At 39.8% G+C, this 16,796-nt stretch overlaps 1 protein-coding gene across 9 annotated transcripts in view; it reads left to right on the forward strand.

The window, feature by feature from the left end:
• The window catches only part of PCDH15 (protocadherin related 15), a 682,309-nt gene that overhangs the window by 464,093 nt on the left and 201,420 nt on the right, over positions 1-16,796 (forward strand). For all 9 annotated transcript variants that reach the window (XM_085229238.1, XM_085229233.1, XM_085229230.1 and 6 more), the window contains 2 exons: positions 3,888-3,998; positions 4,970-5,140. In XM_085229238.1, the coding sequence (XP_085085364.1) occupies positions 3,888-3,998; positions 4,970-5,140 (282 nt within the window). The remainder of the gene's footprint in view (positions 1-3,887; positions 3,999-4,969; positions 5,141-16,796) is intronic.

Below are 16,796 nucleotides of genomic sequence, written 5' to 3' on the forward strand. Positions count from 1 at the left end.
CTCTGAGGACTGGTTCAACCTGAAGGTTGAGACAAATGCATCCACCAAAAAGTTCTGGACTCGATCCTTGTGAGCTAATTTTGCTGTGATTCTCTGTATTGTTTGGTGAGGATAACAATTACTTTTTTTGAGTTGCTATGAAATTAGAAGTCTGCATAATGCTTTTGCTGTGCTGAGTTGTAACATACCATGTCCACATCTGCGGAGTAAGTTGATTCCTGATGACTTTCCCCTTCTGAGATAGTTTGCCTTCTGGTATTTTGCCACACTTACACTGAAACTTACGGCGTGTTATCTGTGCGATGTTTCAGACTCATGGTTTATGTCACAAAGCTTCCATGGGAGCCCAGATGACATACCAAAACTGCAGATGAATGACATGGCAGGTAGTTACTGTACAGTCCTCACAGCTCTGTTTGGACCTCTCTCGTGAATGTAAAGGAAACATGACTGGACTTAATGCTCCCGGTGACATTTTCTTTCATTATGAAGTTGCAAGTTAAAACTAATTCCTGTGCCAGTAGGAATCTGTTGGAATTTCAGACTCTATTGTAATAAAGAGATGAGCAATACTCCTGTTTTGTTATGCTTCACTGGCGCTGTTTGCAGGTATGTGCATTAAATGTGTGTCTGGGTAGCTGAGAGCATGGCCATACCAGGTTCGTGTAGGCTGAAACTCCAGAGGGAAAAAAATACAAAGCTTTGCTCTTCTTCGGTGTATACATCATTACCAAAGATGAATCAGAGTTCTTATTTTTTTCAGTAGATCCTATCTGTGGGAGGAGATAAAACATTTCTCCTCTGTGTAGTAATTATACAGTACTTAATATTTCACTGGTTTTAGTTCAGTGATGTGTAGTCTACCAGGCTCTCCAGAGCATGCAGCCTTGCTACAAAAGGTAGATTGCCACCTCTCTTGTGCACCTGCACGAGTGAATAGCGAAATTGCAGGAGTTATTTTTATTCTCTTGTTTGAGCTACTGCCTTCCAGGTTAGAACCTGGGAGCGCAGCCCAGAGCACCACTAGCACTTCTTTGCAAGCCAGTTTACTATAGGTGGGAAAGACTGTGGCTCAGGATGGGTGTGGGGATTATCTTGCTGCATTATAGAGAACTGTGCTGGCCTGAGACTTAGGGCAGCTTATATTACAAGAAGCTAGCATGAACAAAGGAGTGGTCATAAAACTTGCGCGTGTAACATCAAAGCTAATTGGAAACATGGGTCAATAAAAACAGTATGTGTAATTATGATTTGAGTAGATTCGCCAAATCTGAAGGAGCGGTGTCTGAGCATCAGAGGTTGTTACATCAACTGTCTGTTCAACAGAGATCCAAGTTGTATGTGTCTCTGATAATCAGGCTGAAGCAGCAATGTGTGGGAAATTAAGTTATTTACAGAGAGAATGGTGAGGTGCTGGAACAGAGTGCCCAGAGAGGCTGTGGATACCCCGTCCCTGGAGGTGTTCAGGGCCAGGTTGGATGGTGCCCTAGGCAGCCTGGGCTAGTCTTAAATGGGGAGGTTGGTGGCCCTGCCCCCCCTATGGCAGGGGGGTTGGAGATGCATGATCCTTGAGGTCCCTTCCAACCCAGGCCATTCTGTGAAATCTTGTCTCTGTCTCTTGTCCACTGCATGTTGTGGAGACGATGAAAGCAGACTTCTTTCAGAGATGTGCTGTGAAAGAGCAAATGGTAACAGGTGCAAGATGCCACGTGGCAAATACCAATTACAAGCTCTAGGTCACACTCTTTTCCCCATTGACGGTGATCAAAGAGTGGAGCAGGAGCCCAGAGGAGTTCTACAGTCTCTGTCCTTGATAATATTCAGCCTCCAACTGGCTGAGGCACAGTGCAGCCCTTGTGAGCTCCCATGTTCTCTGACAGCCTCCCTTATTCTCTGATTCAATTGAACTCTAAAACCTGCCTTTGATATAGAAGGGATTCCGCTATTTTTGTCAGATGTGTTATCATCTGTGTTTAGATCATCTTTTAGAAAGCCCTGTAAATCACTTCAGATTCTCTGAATTTCAAAAGTGTCGTTCTTCAAATGGCTTTGTGCCGCTTACAGTCCAGTGGGTAGTGACAATAATGTGAAACACCATCTTTCTACTGCTGAGGGAGTGGAGATGAACAACCTGGTAGTGACTTTCTAATTTTCCCAAAACGGCCAATTTTAGGTCTGGCATCAGGAAGGTGATCCTTGCCATCCTGCAGTCCCCAGCCTCCTTCACTGCTTTAAATTTGGTGAGCGTGCTGTGTTATAAGGACTGCTGTATGAAAACATTTTAGTATTTCTTTTCTGAAGCTTTTCAAGGGAGAATCAGTTCTGTTCTCTTGGAGTGTGCAGGCAACAAAGCAGTGTCACTTTGCCAGGAAGCATAAAAGAGCTTTCAATGTCCCTGACTTCCTGCATATGCTGGCTCATTTCAGTATTGGATGGAGGTGCAGCTGAGCTGTGCTCTTGCTTTGTGTATCTCTTAGTTGCCTTGAAACTTGGTCGTGGTTTGTACTGCAGCAAGAAGTAGATTTTGCAGAGCAGTCAAGGGATATGTATGGGGTGAATCTGATGTGATACCCTTCAGAGTTATGACACAAATTCACACTTGGAAGTTAAACTTGTCATCACCAAGGAACTGGTACTGCAATTCGCTATTCTTCTGGAGCAAGAAGGGTCTCCAGATACAGGCACTTTGGAAAGAAGTTAAAGGGCTTTTTGCTAAAATTCCACTGATGCTTCCCAACAGTTCAGATTGTAGTGTTCCACTTCAATGCATTTTTCTTTTTGCCAAGGAATGCCAGAAAGAGGGCACTATTTTGGGAGTGCATTGGCTGATCCTCTGTCGCAGAGACTTTCCCAGTTGTTTCTTTCCTTTTTAACCAGAGATAAATGGACTAAAGCAGCCAGAAGGATCTTAGTTGTGATCTGGAGTTCCCATGCAAGTGCATGAGTGTGCTTACACAAACAGCATCATTTCATTACGATAGTAAAAAACATTGCCTGTTACTTGCATGATTCACATCCCAAAAGGGAGACAAAGCAGTGAACCCTACGTGGTTTTTCCTTCTGTTCTAGCTTCCTTTTTTGCCTTGGTAGAAATATTTTGTGTTGATCTTCCTTCTCCCCTGTATGTGTATGTATGCATATATACCTATCTGTACACGGTACCACTGAGTACTTTTTATATACCCAAAGTTGTTTATCAAAAAAAAAAAAAAAAAAACCAAAAACCAAAAACCAAATTCAGTCATGAGCAAATTGTGGCTCATATTATTGGCAGAGCTTGTGATGGACCTCCCAGTAATATTTTTCTACATTAACATAGCAAATCTAACAGTCATTATCATGTAATTGCTGAAAATAGTACTTTTTATGCAAATGTCTGAAATTTTATGGGATGGGGAAGAGCCTTTTTTTTTAATCTAAGGTAAGAATAGTACTTTGTACCTCTGTAGTGTTTCCTTTTGAGAGGTTTTTGTACTGCTCCACAGCCATTGCCCATGCACCATATTTCAGTGTAAAGTATACTCTACGCTGGTAGTCTTAAGCATGGAAAGATTTTGGTGTGACCAAAGTTGTGAAAAGCTTTTTGAACATCAGCGTACTTTCAGCACAGCGAATCAATAAGAAACAGGAGAATTAGGCTTCAGTTTGTGATTAGAAGTCACAAGTTACTTGCAAACAGCCATAGAGGATTCTGTTACTTACAGAATACTTACTGTGAAATTCTCATCAAGTATGTTGGGCAGGGAGGGAACAGGAAACTGTTCAAAAGCTCAATCTGAAAGACATGCAATTTTAATATTCAGTAGGCCATCTCATTCTGGCCAGTCTTTAACGTCCTTTAACTTTGAAGCACGTTCAATTTCATCTTACTGTTTTAATTTTTGCAGACTTCCAACAGGACCTTTGATATTCCTCTCACTTTATCTGGAGCAGTAGTTCTACGGGAGAGACTAAATTATGAGGAAAAGACTCGTTACTTTGTGATTGTTCAAGCAAATGTAAGTATAGATCTCATAATAGCCGTTTATAGTTCTAATTCAGGTGGCCTTTAAGTTCCCAGATAAGGATTTTTTCCTAGGAGAGGAAAAGCATCTCTTAAATACCAGGTCTGATGCGCTCTTATTCTGAAGACTCTATTTAAGATGTATCTAGGTGCTTTCTGTCATTGAAAGTTTAGACATACTATTGCTGGTTAAAAAAGCTTGCTCAAGATGCGCAGAAAAAAAGCAACCTTCTGGCACAAGGAGCGAGTTGCATATTTGAAGTGCAGAAAAGTGCATTCTAGTGTCACTAAACGTTCATCTTCTAACACATCTAGCAATGCTAATTTGATGTCAAATGAGTTTAATGGATACAATTTGGTTGTATCCTTCATGTTTGAAAAGCAGTTTTCTTTAAAGAGGTGATTTTTCTTTGAAGTCTTATTACATGGTTATATGGAGGTTTTTACACAGTGGCTAGCAGTAGATAATGCATACCCGGGAGAAGAGTGATGTTTAAACTGTATCTAATATATCTGTCATCGGAGAATTTTTTTGTGCCTTTGAGGGCTGTGAAAGCTTTTTCTCATTTTTTGTTCGGATAATGGCTGAAATGAAAACTTCTTCTCTATTGTTTACCACTTTTGTGGTACTGTTTCATTTATGGGGAGGAGGAGGATCCCCTGAAGCAACTTTAAGATAGTTTTCAAGTGATGTAAACTTGCTTTCCTGTTTATTTTGTGATATGTTCAGCATTTCTCTAATAGAAGATGGGCTTTAAGGGTGTGCCTTTGTGCTCTTCACTGTGCTCTTGAATGTTCAGAAAATTGAAGGCTGTAGCTCTGAGATTGAAGTTTTCATAATTATGTGTTGTGTAGAATCTGCACAATTGGGAAGGTTATACGTCTTGCCCTTACCTTTAACTTCAAATCTTTCTGTAGATTCTGACTTCTGAACATCTCACAAAATGTTGCCCATTTGCTCCCCAGGACCGAGCCCAGAATCTTCATGAGCGAAGGACAAGTACAGCCACCCTCACAGTGGATGTGCTGGACGGGGATGACCTGGGACCAATGTTTCTTCCTTGTGTCTTGGTGAATAATACTCGTGACTGTAGACCTCTCACCTACCAAGCAAGCTTGCCAGAACTTACCGATCCTGTAAGTCCTCTTGGTTTTTGTAAGTTTTGTATGTTTGCTTTGGAACTGGTTGTCATCTTTCTCTGTGGACACAATGGAGAACTGTAACTAGAAGGTCTGTGCATGCTTTGTGTCAGGTTCTATGTGCTAAACAGGTTAAAATTGAAGTAAAATACTTGTATGAATAGATGGAATTCCTACTTTGATACAAAGGTATATTGCTTGCTACAGGGTCTGAGTCTTGCTGAAGTTTGGTGTAATTGTGTAATCGCTTTCTTAGCTCTGTCTTCATTGTAATCTTGAAATATTCTGAAAAAACCACTTGGAGGAGGGGACTTGACGTGTCCCTCTTTTCAGGATTATTAGAGACTTCAGGGGGAAGATTTTTAGGGAAGGAGGCCTTAGCTGTTTGTCCCTGGAAAGTTTCTTGTATGTTTTCAGTCAAGAGGCACTAAAGAGCAACTAGTGATTATCCCATGTAGCTGCTTATCCTGCGTACACTGGTTAATACATGAGTTAGAATTAGTATAAAATTCAGTCATTTCACCCTTGGATATGCACAATGGATCACAAAAAGAAGAGATGAGAGCTCTGCAAAATCCTGATGCAAGATGCTGCTAATTCTTCCTCCCTACGGGGGAAGAAGGCTGTTTGTTAGGCTGGAAGTGTGCATCTTTGGAGTAGGAGAAATGCTCTGCATTTGGATAATTTGATTTATGCGAGTTTCTTAGGCAGAATTTGATTCACATATTAAAAAAAAAAAAAAAAAAAAAGCAGAACCAGTTAAATCATTGGGCTTATTCCCCACCCGATCAACTCTGACATTAGGTTAACTTTGACTATTGACAGTGAGATCATGACTTCCCTTTTTCATCTCAGACACTATCTCTGTCCTGCATTCTGTGACCAAGAGATGGGGAGGATGAGGCTGTAAATGTGGAGGTTCTTGCTATTCTCTGCCTTATTTGCTTTGCTGTCCCATTCCACGTAGACGTTTGCCATCCCGCACGTTAGGCTTCCAGCTTTGTCAGAGCTTGGGCCCTGTAGCAGGGCAGCTGCCCTGCTTCTTTGACAGAATGACATCCTTAGCAAGTTTCAAAATCTCACAGTCGTTTCATCCAATCTAGAACCAGCTGAAAACGTCACTCATGTATGCAGGAGTTCATCAGTTCCTTCTGTACAGGCCAATACTACAGGCTCTGGTTAAACAGCCAGCACAACCTCTAGGAGAGGAGAGGAAGTTTTGTAGCAGTCATGATGTTCAGTTATTATGCTTTTTGTATAAGAAGGGTCTGGGACAAGTTTCAGGGAGTTTATGTAAGTCAGACTAGAGCTGATGGGAAACTGGAGGGAGATTGGATCTTACAAGCCTTATGCACCTCAAAAAGAGATCACTTCTCTGTGCTGAGAAGCTCTTCCTCACAACTGTATCCTTATTTTTAAGTTATAGCAAGACCAGTGCCGTGATACTCAGCTTGTAGCAGCAGAAAATCAGGAGGGAAGGGAAAGGATATTCCATATTTAATTTTACTAGTCTGATTTATGCTACTCTTTTTTCACTTCCACACCTTGGTATTTCTAATTGCAGTGGCTGAATTTGACTTTGTGAATACATGCATTAGATGAATGTGTCTTGCATGTAACATCATTTGAAGGAAACTGCGTGTTATTCCTGAGCTCAGTATGTGGCCACATCACAAGGTTAGTGGGGTACCCAAGCTAGGTAGAGAATGATAGATTGTGACCCCATTTTATCCACACAGATCAAGTGGCGTTCACAGTACAGAGGCAGGTAAGGCAGTAATTAAGAAAGATCAGTGCTTGGTTGTTCCATTTAGTTATTTATTTGTTTTTAATCTAGCTGCCAAAAGGCAGGACAGAGGTCATCTGCTTGTCCCGAGGCAGCTCTCACAGATGGAAGGAACTCAGCTCTGTCTCCATTCTTAACCTTGCTATGGACAGGCATGTGCTGGGCGCTACAAGGCAAAGAGATGCCTGCCAGGAAGGCCAGCAGAAATCTGGCTAGTGATTGCTTCTGGGTTGCAAAATACATTCATTTGACTTCTAAAGCTGTTCAGGTGTCAGCTTTTTTTGTTTTCTTGTGTCAAATTGCGCCTTGAGAGGTCTGATCTGTGACATGAGAAACTGGTTCTCTTGATAAAAATAGCTGCTATTTGCTGTTTATCTTTTTGCAGTCACGCAGCTATTTTGATACACATAAGTGGAAGAAGGATGTTTCTACCACAGCTTTTACCTTGGTACTTGAAATATTTACCCGGCTTGTAAATTATAATGCAGTTACACAATCGGACGATTTTATATATATAAATTATAAGAAAAATCCCTCAATTAATAAAACACACATTTGTCCTGCAAACAGCAGTATGATAGAGGTGCAGAGAGTCCTCTGGCAGTGAAATAATGGGATCCTCCGATCTGATGAAGCAGCCTGGGCAGAGAAACTCAGTCAGAAGTATTTTGGAGATGGCTGCATGATATAAAAAAGTTTGCATTACACCATGTAGGCAAGAATCCGTAATGATGCAAGACCCTATCCCCAGTCTCAGGTTGCATAGAAACTGGTGTGGCCAGTGTACTCCCCAGAATGATTAATGTCAAGTTACGTGCACTAATTAGTTCTTGTTGCTTTTTTGAAAATCAAAATTTACTACTCTGTAATATTTGAATCTTTCAGCAAGAGTAGCAAATAGAACAGAATATACTGTTTGGGTTTTTTCAGGCTTCTCTTTTCTTTCCCTAATGATAACCACTACAAAGGCTAAAGGAGTATTATTAGTCCAGCGTCATCATTTACTTTTTAAGTCCATTTTTTATTTTTTACAACAAACATGAGGTGGAATGTTAATGAATCTTTAACAAAGAATGTCAAGGAGTATTCAAAAGCAGTATCTTAAAAAGTCCTGCTTTACATTGTCTCTACTCAGCTGACCCCTAAAATGGAGCATTTATAAGTAAAACATTAAATGTAACTGGAAATAAAAGGTTCTGGGTTTTTTTGGTCTTAGAAGATCAGTTGTCTTTAATTGGCCTCTACCAATTTGCTGAGTTTGCTGAGGTAAATAGAGTGTTTTCTTTCCAAGTTTCTTTCCTTTTGAAATTCCAAAGCAGTTTGATGCATTAGCAATGAAGCATCCAGACAGCTTGGGCTTTGTTTATGGTCTTTGCAGGTGAAATGAAAGAGACCAGCAAAGTTAATGGATCCCTTCATTACCAGAGAAACATTTTTTCCTCAAAAAGAGTACCAGTACTTACATTATGCCTTCTGAGAGTTGATCTGGTGTCTGCCTTGTGGCAGTATTAGTAATTCTGTTAAATCTGCTCCAAGCTGTGTGGAGTGCTGTATGATTAGTGTTCATACACGTGGGGAAAAAAAATAAAATAAAATAAAATAAAACTGTTTTGCATTTCTGCTATTTGCAGAGATGGTGCAAATTGTCACAAAGCTGCACATCTTCCAGGCAGAGCCGGAGGTTATTGGTGGTCCCATCTGGTGGGCATAAAGAATAACGTGATAATAGTATTTCTAAATCAGCACGTTAACTGAGCACGGCCAGAAGGTAGAACTTCATCGATGGTTGCTTCACTTTGTGACTCTCCCTCCTGCAGCTTATCACCAATGATCCACTGTAATTAAGTGCCATCACAGTCTCATTAGGGCTATTACAGAATTGTAGCAATTGGAAGGGACCTCTGGAGATCAGCCCCTGCTGAAGTAGGTTCCCTACAGCAGGTTTCCCTACAGGAAAGCATCCAGGTGAGTCTTCAGTATCTCCGGAGGAGGAAACTTCATGACCTGTCTGGGCAGCTGTTCCTGTGCATTGTCACCTTCACAGTAAAGATGATTTTCCTCATGTTCAGATGGAAGTTCCCGTGCCTGTTCCTTCTTGTCCTCTTGCTGGATACCACTGAAAAGAGCCTGACCTTATCTGCTTTACTCTCACTCATTACATATTTATAAGTATTTATAAAATTCCTTCTATCTTCTGCTCTCCAGACTGAACAGCCTCAGGTCTCTCAGCCTTTTCTCATATGGGAGATGCTCCAGGGCCAAGCTGATTTTGTGGCCCTCTGCTGGACTGTCTCTAGAACCTCCCTGTCTTTCTGAGGAACCCAGAACTGGACACAGTGCTCCAGATGTGGCCTCACCAGGACAGAGCAGAGGGGAGGATCATCTCCCTTGACCTGTTGGCCATGTTCTTAATGCATTCCAGGATACTGCTGGCCTTCTTGGCCGCAAGGGCACACTGCTGGTTCATGGCCTACCTGTTGTCCGCTGGGACACCCAGGTCCTTCTCTGCAGAGCGCTTTTCCGACAGCTCATCCTCTAATCTGTACAAATGGACGTGGTTGTTCCTCCCTAGATGCAAGAGTTGCCCTTCTTAAATCTTCTAAGGTTCCTCTCTGTTCAGTTCTCTCTATGATTACGGCTAAGATAACATAAGCACCAGTTACTGTTGTGAAACGGTTGTACTGTTAAAACTTCTTAGAGTAGGCAGAATCTCATCCTCTGGAGTAAACAAAGTTTTCACCTATGGAGAGCACATTAGCTATTCTGAATGCTTTATCCTGTGTAAGGTGAGCACTGGGAGCTCAACTGTTTTATTGCTGCTGAAGCTCAAACACAGAGCTAAATTAACAGCCTGTAATTCACACCTACATTATTTATGGCTTCCCTGGGTTTTAATTTGCTTGTGAAGTCCCACCTGTTGTGTCTGATTCAGAAGTTCTCAGGGAGGGGAAAATGAAGTTTAAACTCTTCTGAAATTCATTGCAAAAATTATCTTGCAGAAAAGACACCAAAGCCCATGACAAAACAGCATTCCAAGTCATTATTTAAAGTTCTGTCTCATAATACAGATGCAAATCTTAATTTCCTTTAGGAGAGTGTAAGCTACAGCTTCGGTGATGTTTTAAAATGAGTTAGCATAAACTTTTCAAAGAGTTCAAGTTCCACAAGATGAGTATATTACCTTATAACAAAAAGAAAAGCAGTCTCTGCCTCTGTCAGGTGAAAGGTTACATGTTTGAACCACTTACTTAATTAGTCCAAGTACTAGTCTGTTTTTCCTGATTGTTACTGTCCTAGTTTATCTCTAGGAATTAATTCACTGTTAGCTGTGTTTCACTTTCTGAGAAAACCTTGCTTTTTTGCATCATTTTATATTTGCCCCTATATTTTCTGAATCTGATCAATTCTAATAATATTTTTTCTTTGTCTCAGAAAGTCCTTAGTAAATAATATTTTATTAACAGTATGCTCAAGTCATTAAATTAAAACAAACAAACAAACAAATACCCTTGTGTGTCTCAGCATTGGAAGGATACTTTCTTCTCCTTCTTCCCACTTTAGTCAATTCTTGATGTACTTATTCTGTGAAGGTTTTGTCTTCTTCTGTGCTCAGTTATTTTTCACGGTCGTGCAAAAGGCTGAAAGGCAATTAGCAGTTAAACATAGATTAGGCTGATTTAATCAGCTGCTGGGTTGGTTTTGCAACAACCTGATTCATTATCAGGTTCCATCAGATAATTATCAGTCCGCATGAAAACTCATGTACTCTATGACACCTACGTGGCTTTCTTTGTGCTGATTCAAGATTCAGCACTTTAAACTACTAGCTGCGTTATGGAACATTGCTTACTAATGCACAACTGATAATCTTTCTATACAGAAAGTATTTATTTTTGTGCCAATTGTCTTGGAGTCCTTAGCAATTGTCAGCAGGGACTTCACAATCTGTGGGCCTAGCAGCCCTGTGGAGAACTGTGGGCTCGAGGAGATGGGTCTGAGCATAGGACCACCAGCTTAAAGCCAATGACAAAAAGCTCCTCCAAACAAACAGTTTGGAAACTACAAAAACTGACTTCTGATGGTAAGGTGAAATCTACTGGCACAAAAATTGAGTTCCGTGATTTTCTTTCTTTTTTCACCAGAAAATTGGGTCTTGGGTTTTGAATACTTCATGGAAGGGGAAAAAGGTTAATTTACTTTCATGTATGCAAGGCGTAATAAACCACTAACATTTGCATGCCTTGTTGATTCATTGTGTTCCACATTTAAAATGTACAGTAAATACAACAAAACTTCAGTGTATCTTGATGAAATGAACAAATACTTGTTATTTGAAAATGTGCATCTTTGGCAGCATTCCAAGCTAGCGATAAGGATGTTTTTTGCATCAGACCAATGATTATGTCATCAACTGAGAGCTGCTTTGTTAAAGTTGCCTTTTGTATTTTCATTACTTGCTTGAATTCTCAAGTCAGTCACACGATGCTTTAGGGGACACAGGGCACCTCTGTAAGAAACCAGGCCCAATCGGTTTTGCCCAAATAGCAATTACACTTACTGTTTGTAAGTAATAAACATTGCAAGGGTTGTGCTGCTTTTCAGTACCTTAGAGTGTATGGCAACCACATAACAATTGTTTCTAAAGGGATTTCAGGACAGTTCCTTGGTATCTGATTGTACAGTCACTGGGTTTTTCTTGCCAATTCAGTTGTTGTGCTACTGCTAGATATGCCACGTTCAAATCATAGAATGGCCTGGGTTGAAAAGGACCACAATGATCATCTAGTTTGAACCCCCCCCCGCTATGTCCAAGGTCGCCAACCAGCAGACCAGGCTGCCCACAGCCGCTGGTTCTGCAAGTGCTTGTGGCTAATTGAGCAAATTGTTAGGTTCTGAAGCAGTTGTGTCTCAGCATGCCTTTTTCTTCTTTATCACACACACGCACACATGCACGTATGAACAAAGACTTGGAATCTTTCATTTAAAAATGGAAAGAGACAAGCCAACTTTTTGGCTTATTTTGTGTGTGTAGACTACGTGCTGTGCTTATGATTTAGTTACAGCGAGCATCAGGTGAGATTTAATTGGTTTCTAATTATTCCTTTCTCAGCAGAGTAAATGCACTCAAGGTTTTGGGATTGTTAGTAAATGCACTGAAGTTCTTTTGCTTGCTGTATGAAGCACTATAACATGATTCTAAGGATAACAGTCTTGGTGTATTTAGACACCTAACTCGTGAGTTAGATAAACCCACGTAGTATACAGTGGAGTTTCTGTGCTCTGGTTGTCAGGGATGATATTTATTCTTCATCCTAGAATGAGTCCATAGTTGAGCACAGTTGAACATTTAGGGTGTCACTTCTTTTTGGCTTTTATCAGTAGGAGAATCGTGTGTTTCTCTTAACATTTTTGGCAAGGAAAGAATCACAGAATTGCAGGGGTTGAAAGGGAGCTTGAGAGATCATCAAATCCAACCCCCTGCTAAAGCAGTCTCCCAACAGCAGGTCGCACAGGTAGGCGTTCAGATGGGTCTCGAATATCTCCATAGTAGAAGACTCCACCACCTCTCTGGGCAGCCTGTTCCAGTGCTCTGTCAACATTACCATAAAGAAGCTCTTCCGCATGTTAGCACAGAACATCCAGCGTTCAAGTTTTAGGCCATTACTCCTTGTTCTATTGCTACACACCACCAAGAAGAGCCTCATCTCACCCATTTGCTTCCCACATCCCTTACAAATTTATAAACATTAATCAGATCCTCCCCCCTCAGTCTTCTTTTCCCCAAGCTGCACAGACCCAGAAGTGACCTAGCATTTTGAATAAGTAGCTGTGCAATAACATCTGGCATTTAGACTTAGCTGAAATTGGCAGTATGTCAGGGGACTCTAGGAGAGTCTGGTTGTTTGTAGAGACATGTCTTGCTGCCTAGCCTGGTCTTTAGTGTTATACTTTCTCTTTCTGAGAAGTTTGGGGTTTTTTTCTTCCATCTAATTCTTTATTTCTTCCAATATTAGAAACTCATCTTAATTTTGCATACTGATGTGCATTTCTCAGTAATCAATACATGGGAAACAGCGAATTTCTTATTAAATGTGTTGTGTTCATCTGTGACTTAACTAGCTTCCCATTACCTGAGGATCTCTCTTGCCTTTAGAATAATAAATGCCTGTGTTCTTCGTATCTTGTGGCTTCAGGGCTTGATAGGAATGAGAAGTAAGAATGCTTAGTTTTTAAATAAATGTTTAGCTTGGAAGAACAACTTCAATCAGGCATTATTTCAAAGTTCCTATATAATCAGTGTGACAAAAGATTGAAGGTGTAAGTTAAAGGTTTCTGCACCTGTTCCCTAATAAATGTAGGAGCTCCGGATCATGGAAAATCAGGCCTCATGTTATAGGATAGGCTATTAAATGTTTGGTTTCACCATGTGTATGTTGTCCACATTTCCATTTAAGTTCATCGTATGTAATACCATAATCATTTTGCATTTTGTTCATAACTGCTCCCATTTCTGAGTATTAGACCCAATAATACTGGGAAATCTTTATTTCCTACATGAAGGGTTTGTTTGCTTTTCTGTCTGTGCATTATGTATTAGAATATTTATCTATAGAAAAGCAGGGCAACTCTTGGTGCGTGTTAGGCTGAATTTTCTGAAGATAGGTAGCATGTGCCTTCAACTATTTAGATATAAGATAATGAGTACCTGTGTATTTAAAAGCCAAAAATTAGTTGGTTATCAGCAATGGCATCTGTCATTTCAGCCGTGCTAACTAGAGAAATGCATTAAGAAGGTGAGCTATATCTAACGTTCTTGGGTTGTTTCTTATTCAGTAAATGAGAAAAGAATCTCTCTAGTGCCTGTGGCCCTTTGCCACTGGCTGAAAAATGAGCAAATTGACCCATTTTCCAGGTATTAATCTTTCATTAGCAGTCTAGGTAAAACCTGAGGCTCAGATTAGGAAAGAGAAAATGAAGATTGATTTCTGTGACAGGTATGTACTTGTCAGTGTATTTTTATTGAGAAAGGTAAATTGTTATGGCCAAGTTGTTTTCAGTGTATCTGAGCAGCGGGTAGCAATTTTTCTAATTAAATTTAAGCAGAGATGCGTGATGAACTGATAGGCAATCTTGAATTACTTTGAAAGTTGGAAAGCAATTCAAATCTGATGATAAAATTCTCTCTTGGGTGCAGTTTCCCTTCTGACATTTATGGATAAACTTTCCATTTGCATTTTTTTCACTCTTTTCACTATAATTACAGTAATATCAGAGGTTATCTGATAATAAGTTCAAGGTAATGGACGATGTTAAATACACAGTAGAGTTCACAGTCGATTTACTAGCTTAATATTTTTTTTCAAATAACTTGATGCCAATGATTTGAATTAACTATGGAAATGGCTCTTTCAGCAAATCAAAATGGATGGCTTTGGTAAGCTATTGATTATCTGCTAGTGCGTGATAAGTAGTCATAAAAGCAATTTTAAGTCTTCTGTTACGATTGATTGCCTGTCTTCTATATGCAGTCTCTTGATAAGTAGAGACTTTTTTTTTTACTGAAAACTAGTGAAGCATGAAAAGGTTAAAATAATAAGGATGTGAAGTCACAGGTAATTAATTTTTATGTATTTGGGAGTATACCAAAACAGTATGACTAATTAAAAAGAATTATCAGTAAAATTGACAGTAACTTTAATAGAGGATCACATAAGCTGAGAATTGTTCTCAGTAATCTCTCCTAGGTAGGCAAGCATTTCACCCGCTTGAGTCACTGTCTGATACTGAAGATTAACTAGTGATTTTAAATATGGATGCACTTCAGTTAGAGGACAGGTAAACTTGTCTCTTTTTAACTTTAATAACACAGGAAATTGATTTAAATGTGGAATTATTAGGGTGGAGATTCCCTCTCAGATGTTTTGTATGTGGTAGAGCGGCGAGGCAGCTAGAAGGAGGGCATGAGTGATTTTCACTGAAAGATAGAACAGGAGCACACACGGACATGGTTTTTCATAATGTGCACAGAGAATTGGCTAAATATGCCTCTTCTCCCAGGCAATGGACAGGACCCGGGGAAATGGCGGCAAGTTGTACCAGAGGAGGTGTAGGTTGGACATGAGGAAAAACTTTTTCTCTCAGAGAGTGGTCAGGCACTGGAATGGCTGCCCAGAGAGGTCGTGGAGTCGCCGTCCCTGGAAGTGTTCAAGAGGTGTCTGGATGAGGAGCTGCGGGATCTGGCTTAGTGCTTGTGGTAGCAGTGGTAGTGAGAAGATGGTTGGACAAGATGGTCTCATAGATCCTTTCCAACCTTGTGATTCTATGATGCTATGCTTTAGAAGCTTTGGCTTTTCAGTAATACTAATCTTTCTATAAATATATAATTGCAGATGATCTTTGAACATGTGCTTGGGAGGAGATGAACACGTTTGTTTCCAGGACTGGGTTATCAAGCAGCCTGTGATACAGTGGTTATGGATCTCCCTGACGGGCTCAGGAAGAGCAAGAACTCTAGTGCATCCCTAGACATCTAGTCTAGACTGTGTATTTGGCTGATGGTGAGGACAGGCAAATACTCTAGGTATTTACCAAGGGATAAAGTGAAGTTTTGAAGAGTTTCCTTCAATATTTTAATAATTGAAAGCAAAGGAGAATAAAATGGTAAAAATGACCGATTTGATAATATGCATAACTTTAATGGAACCATCTCCATATTCAGAAGAATTGTTGTTTGTAATTTTCTTTAGAAGCTTAATGGGAATGCTAATTGAGCATATTGAATTCTTATAGCTTTGTCAGAAGCTCTGAAGAAAAAGGCTTTGATTTTTTGCTTGGAAAAGTAACTGTGGAGCTGTAATTAGAAGTCATTTCCTTTTAGAAATGAAAATAATCTTCTTTGATTCAAGCTCTGGACTGGCAGATGAGCCAAGTAAGCCAAATACATAAATGTTGAAGACAGATTTCCAGAGTTCCTGAATGGGTTGATGTGTTCAGTAGCACAGGTCTGCTGGTATAAGCCCGCTTCTCTTTTTATGACAGAAATAATGCCAAAAACCTGTGGAATTAATGAATTAGAAAAATTACCAAACACTCTAGTCCTAATTAAAATATCTTGCTATTTTATCCTATCATGTTCTTTATTCGCTCTTGAATTTTCATTATAAAGTTAGGGGGAAAAAACAATTGCCTTGAAATAAATAAGGTTTCAGCATAGTATACTAGGCTTTGTGGCTTACAAAAATAATTACAGTGGGAAAGTGTGGTTCCTTGCTTCTTCAAGATATCCCACAACATGGTGTTTGGAACTGTCTTGCTCTTTGTGAAGCCGTGAAAGGATTTCAAAGATGAAGTAATTGTGCCTTTCTCTCTCCTAAGCCTTCACTTCAAGAGAGGAAAGAGTGCCCCAGAAAGCATTGTCTCTGTCTCTTTCCAAGCTCACACCTCTATCTTGAATTACAATCAGCTAGTAGTGTGAATTAATTGCTGTCTTGGATGTTTTCCATGACAAAAAAAAAAAAAAAAAATTAAAAAAAAAAAGGCACTTTGACAATATGCTCTTCTGTTTTGTATTTCATAAAACAATGTTTGTTACGGCATCAAAAGCAGCTATTGTCAAAGAGGAACTGTGTGTATTAATTCGCTTGGTCTTCAAATGTCATTTAGAAGCATTTAAAAGTTTTAGATGTTGACATTTAGACAAAGTACTTTTACAGTGGTGCCTTATCAGTGAACTTCAGAAAAAATCTCATCGATGTCCTAACATCGTTTCTCATAGAGTTAATTATAATTTCCATAGCTAGCTTACCCCATTAAACTGTAAACTAGCTGTTCATTAAGGGTTTGGTGGGGAAAATATTTCTCTTGTCA

The sequence above is a fragment of the Meleagris gallopavo genome, chromosome 8, assembly GCF_905368555.1.
Source record: "Meleagris gallopavo chromosome 8, MGAL_WU_HG_1.1, whole genome shotgun sequence".
In the NCBI taxonomy this organism is placed as follows: domain Eukaryota; kingdom Metazoa; phylum Chordata; class Aves; order Galliformes; family Phasianidae; genus Meleagris; species Meleagris gallopavo.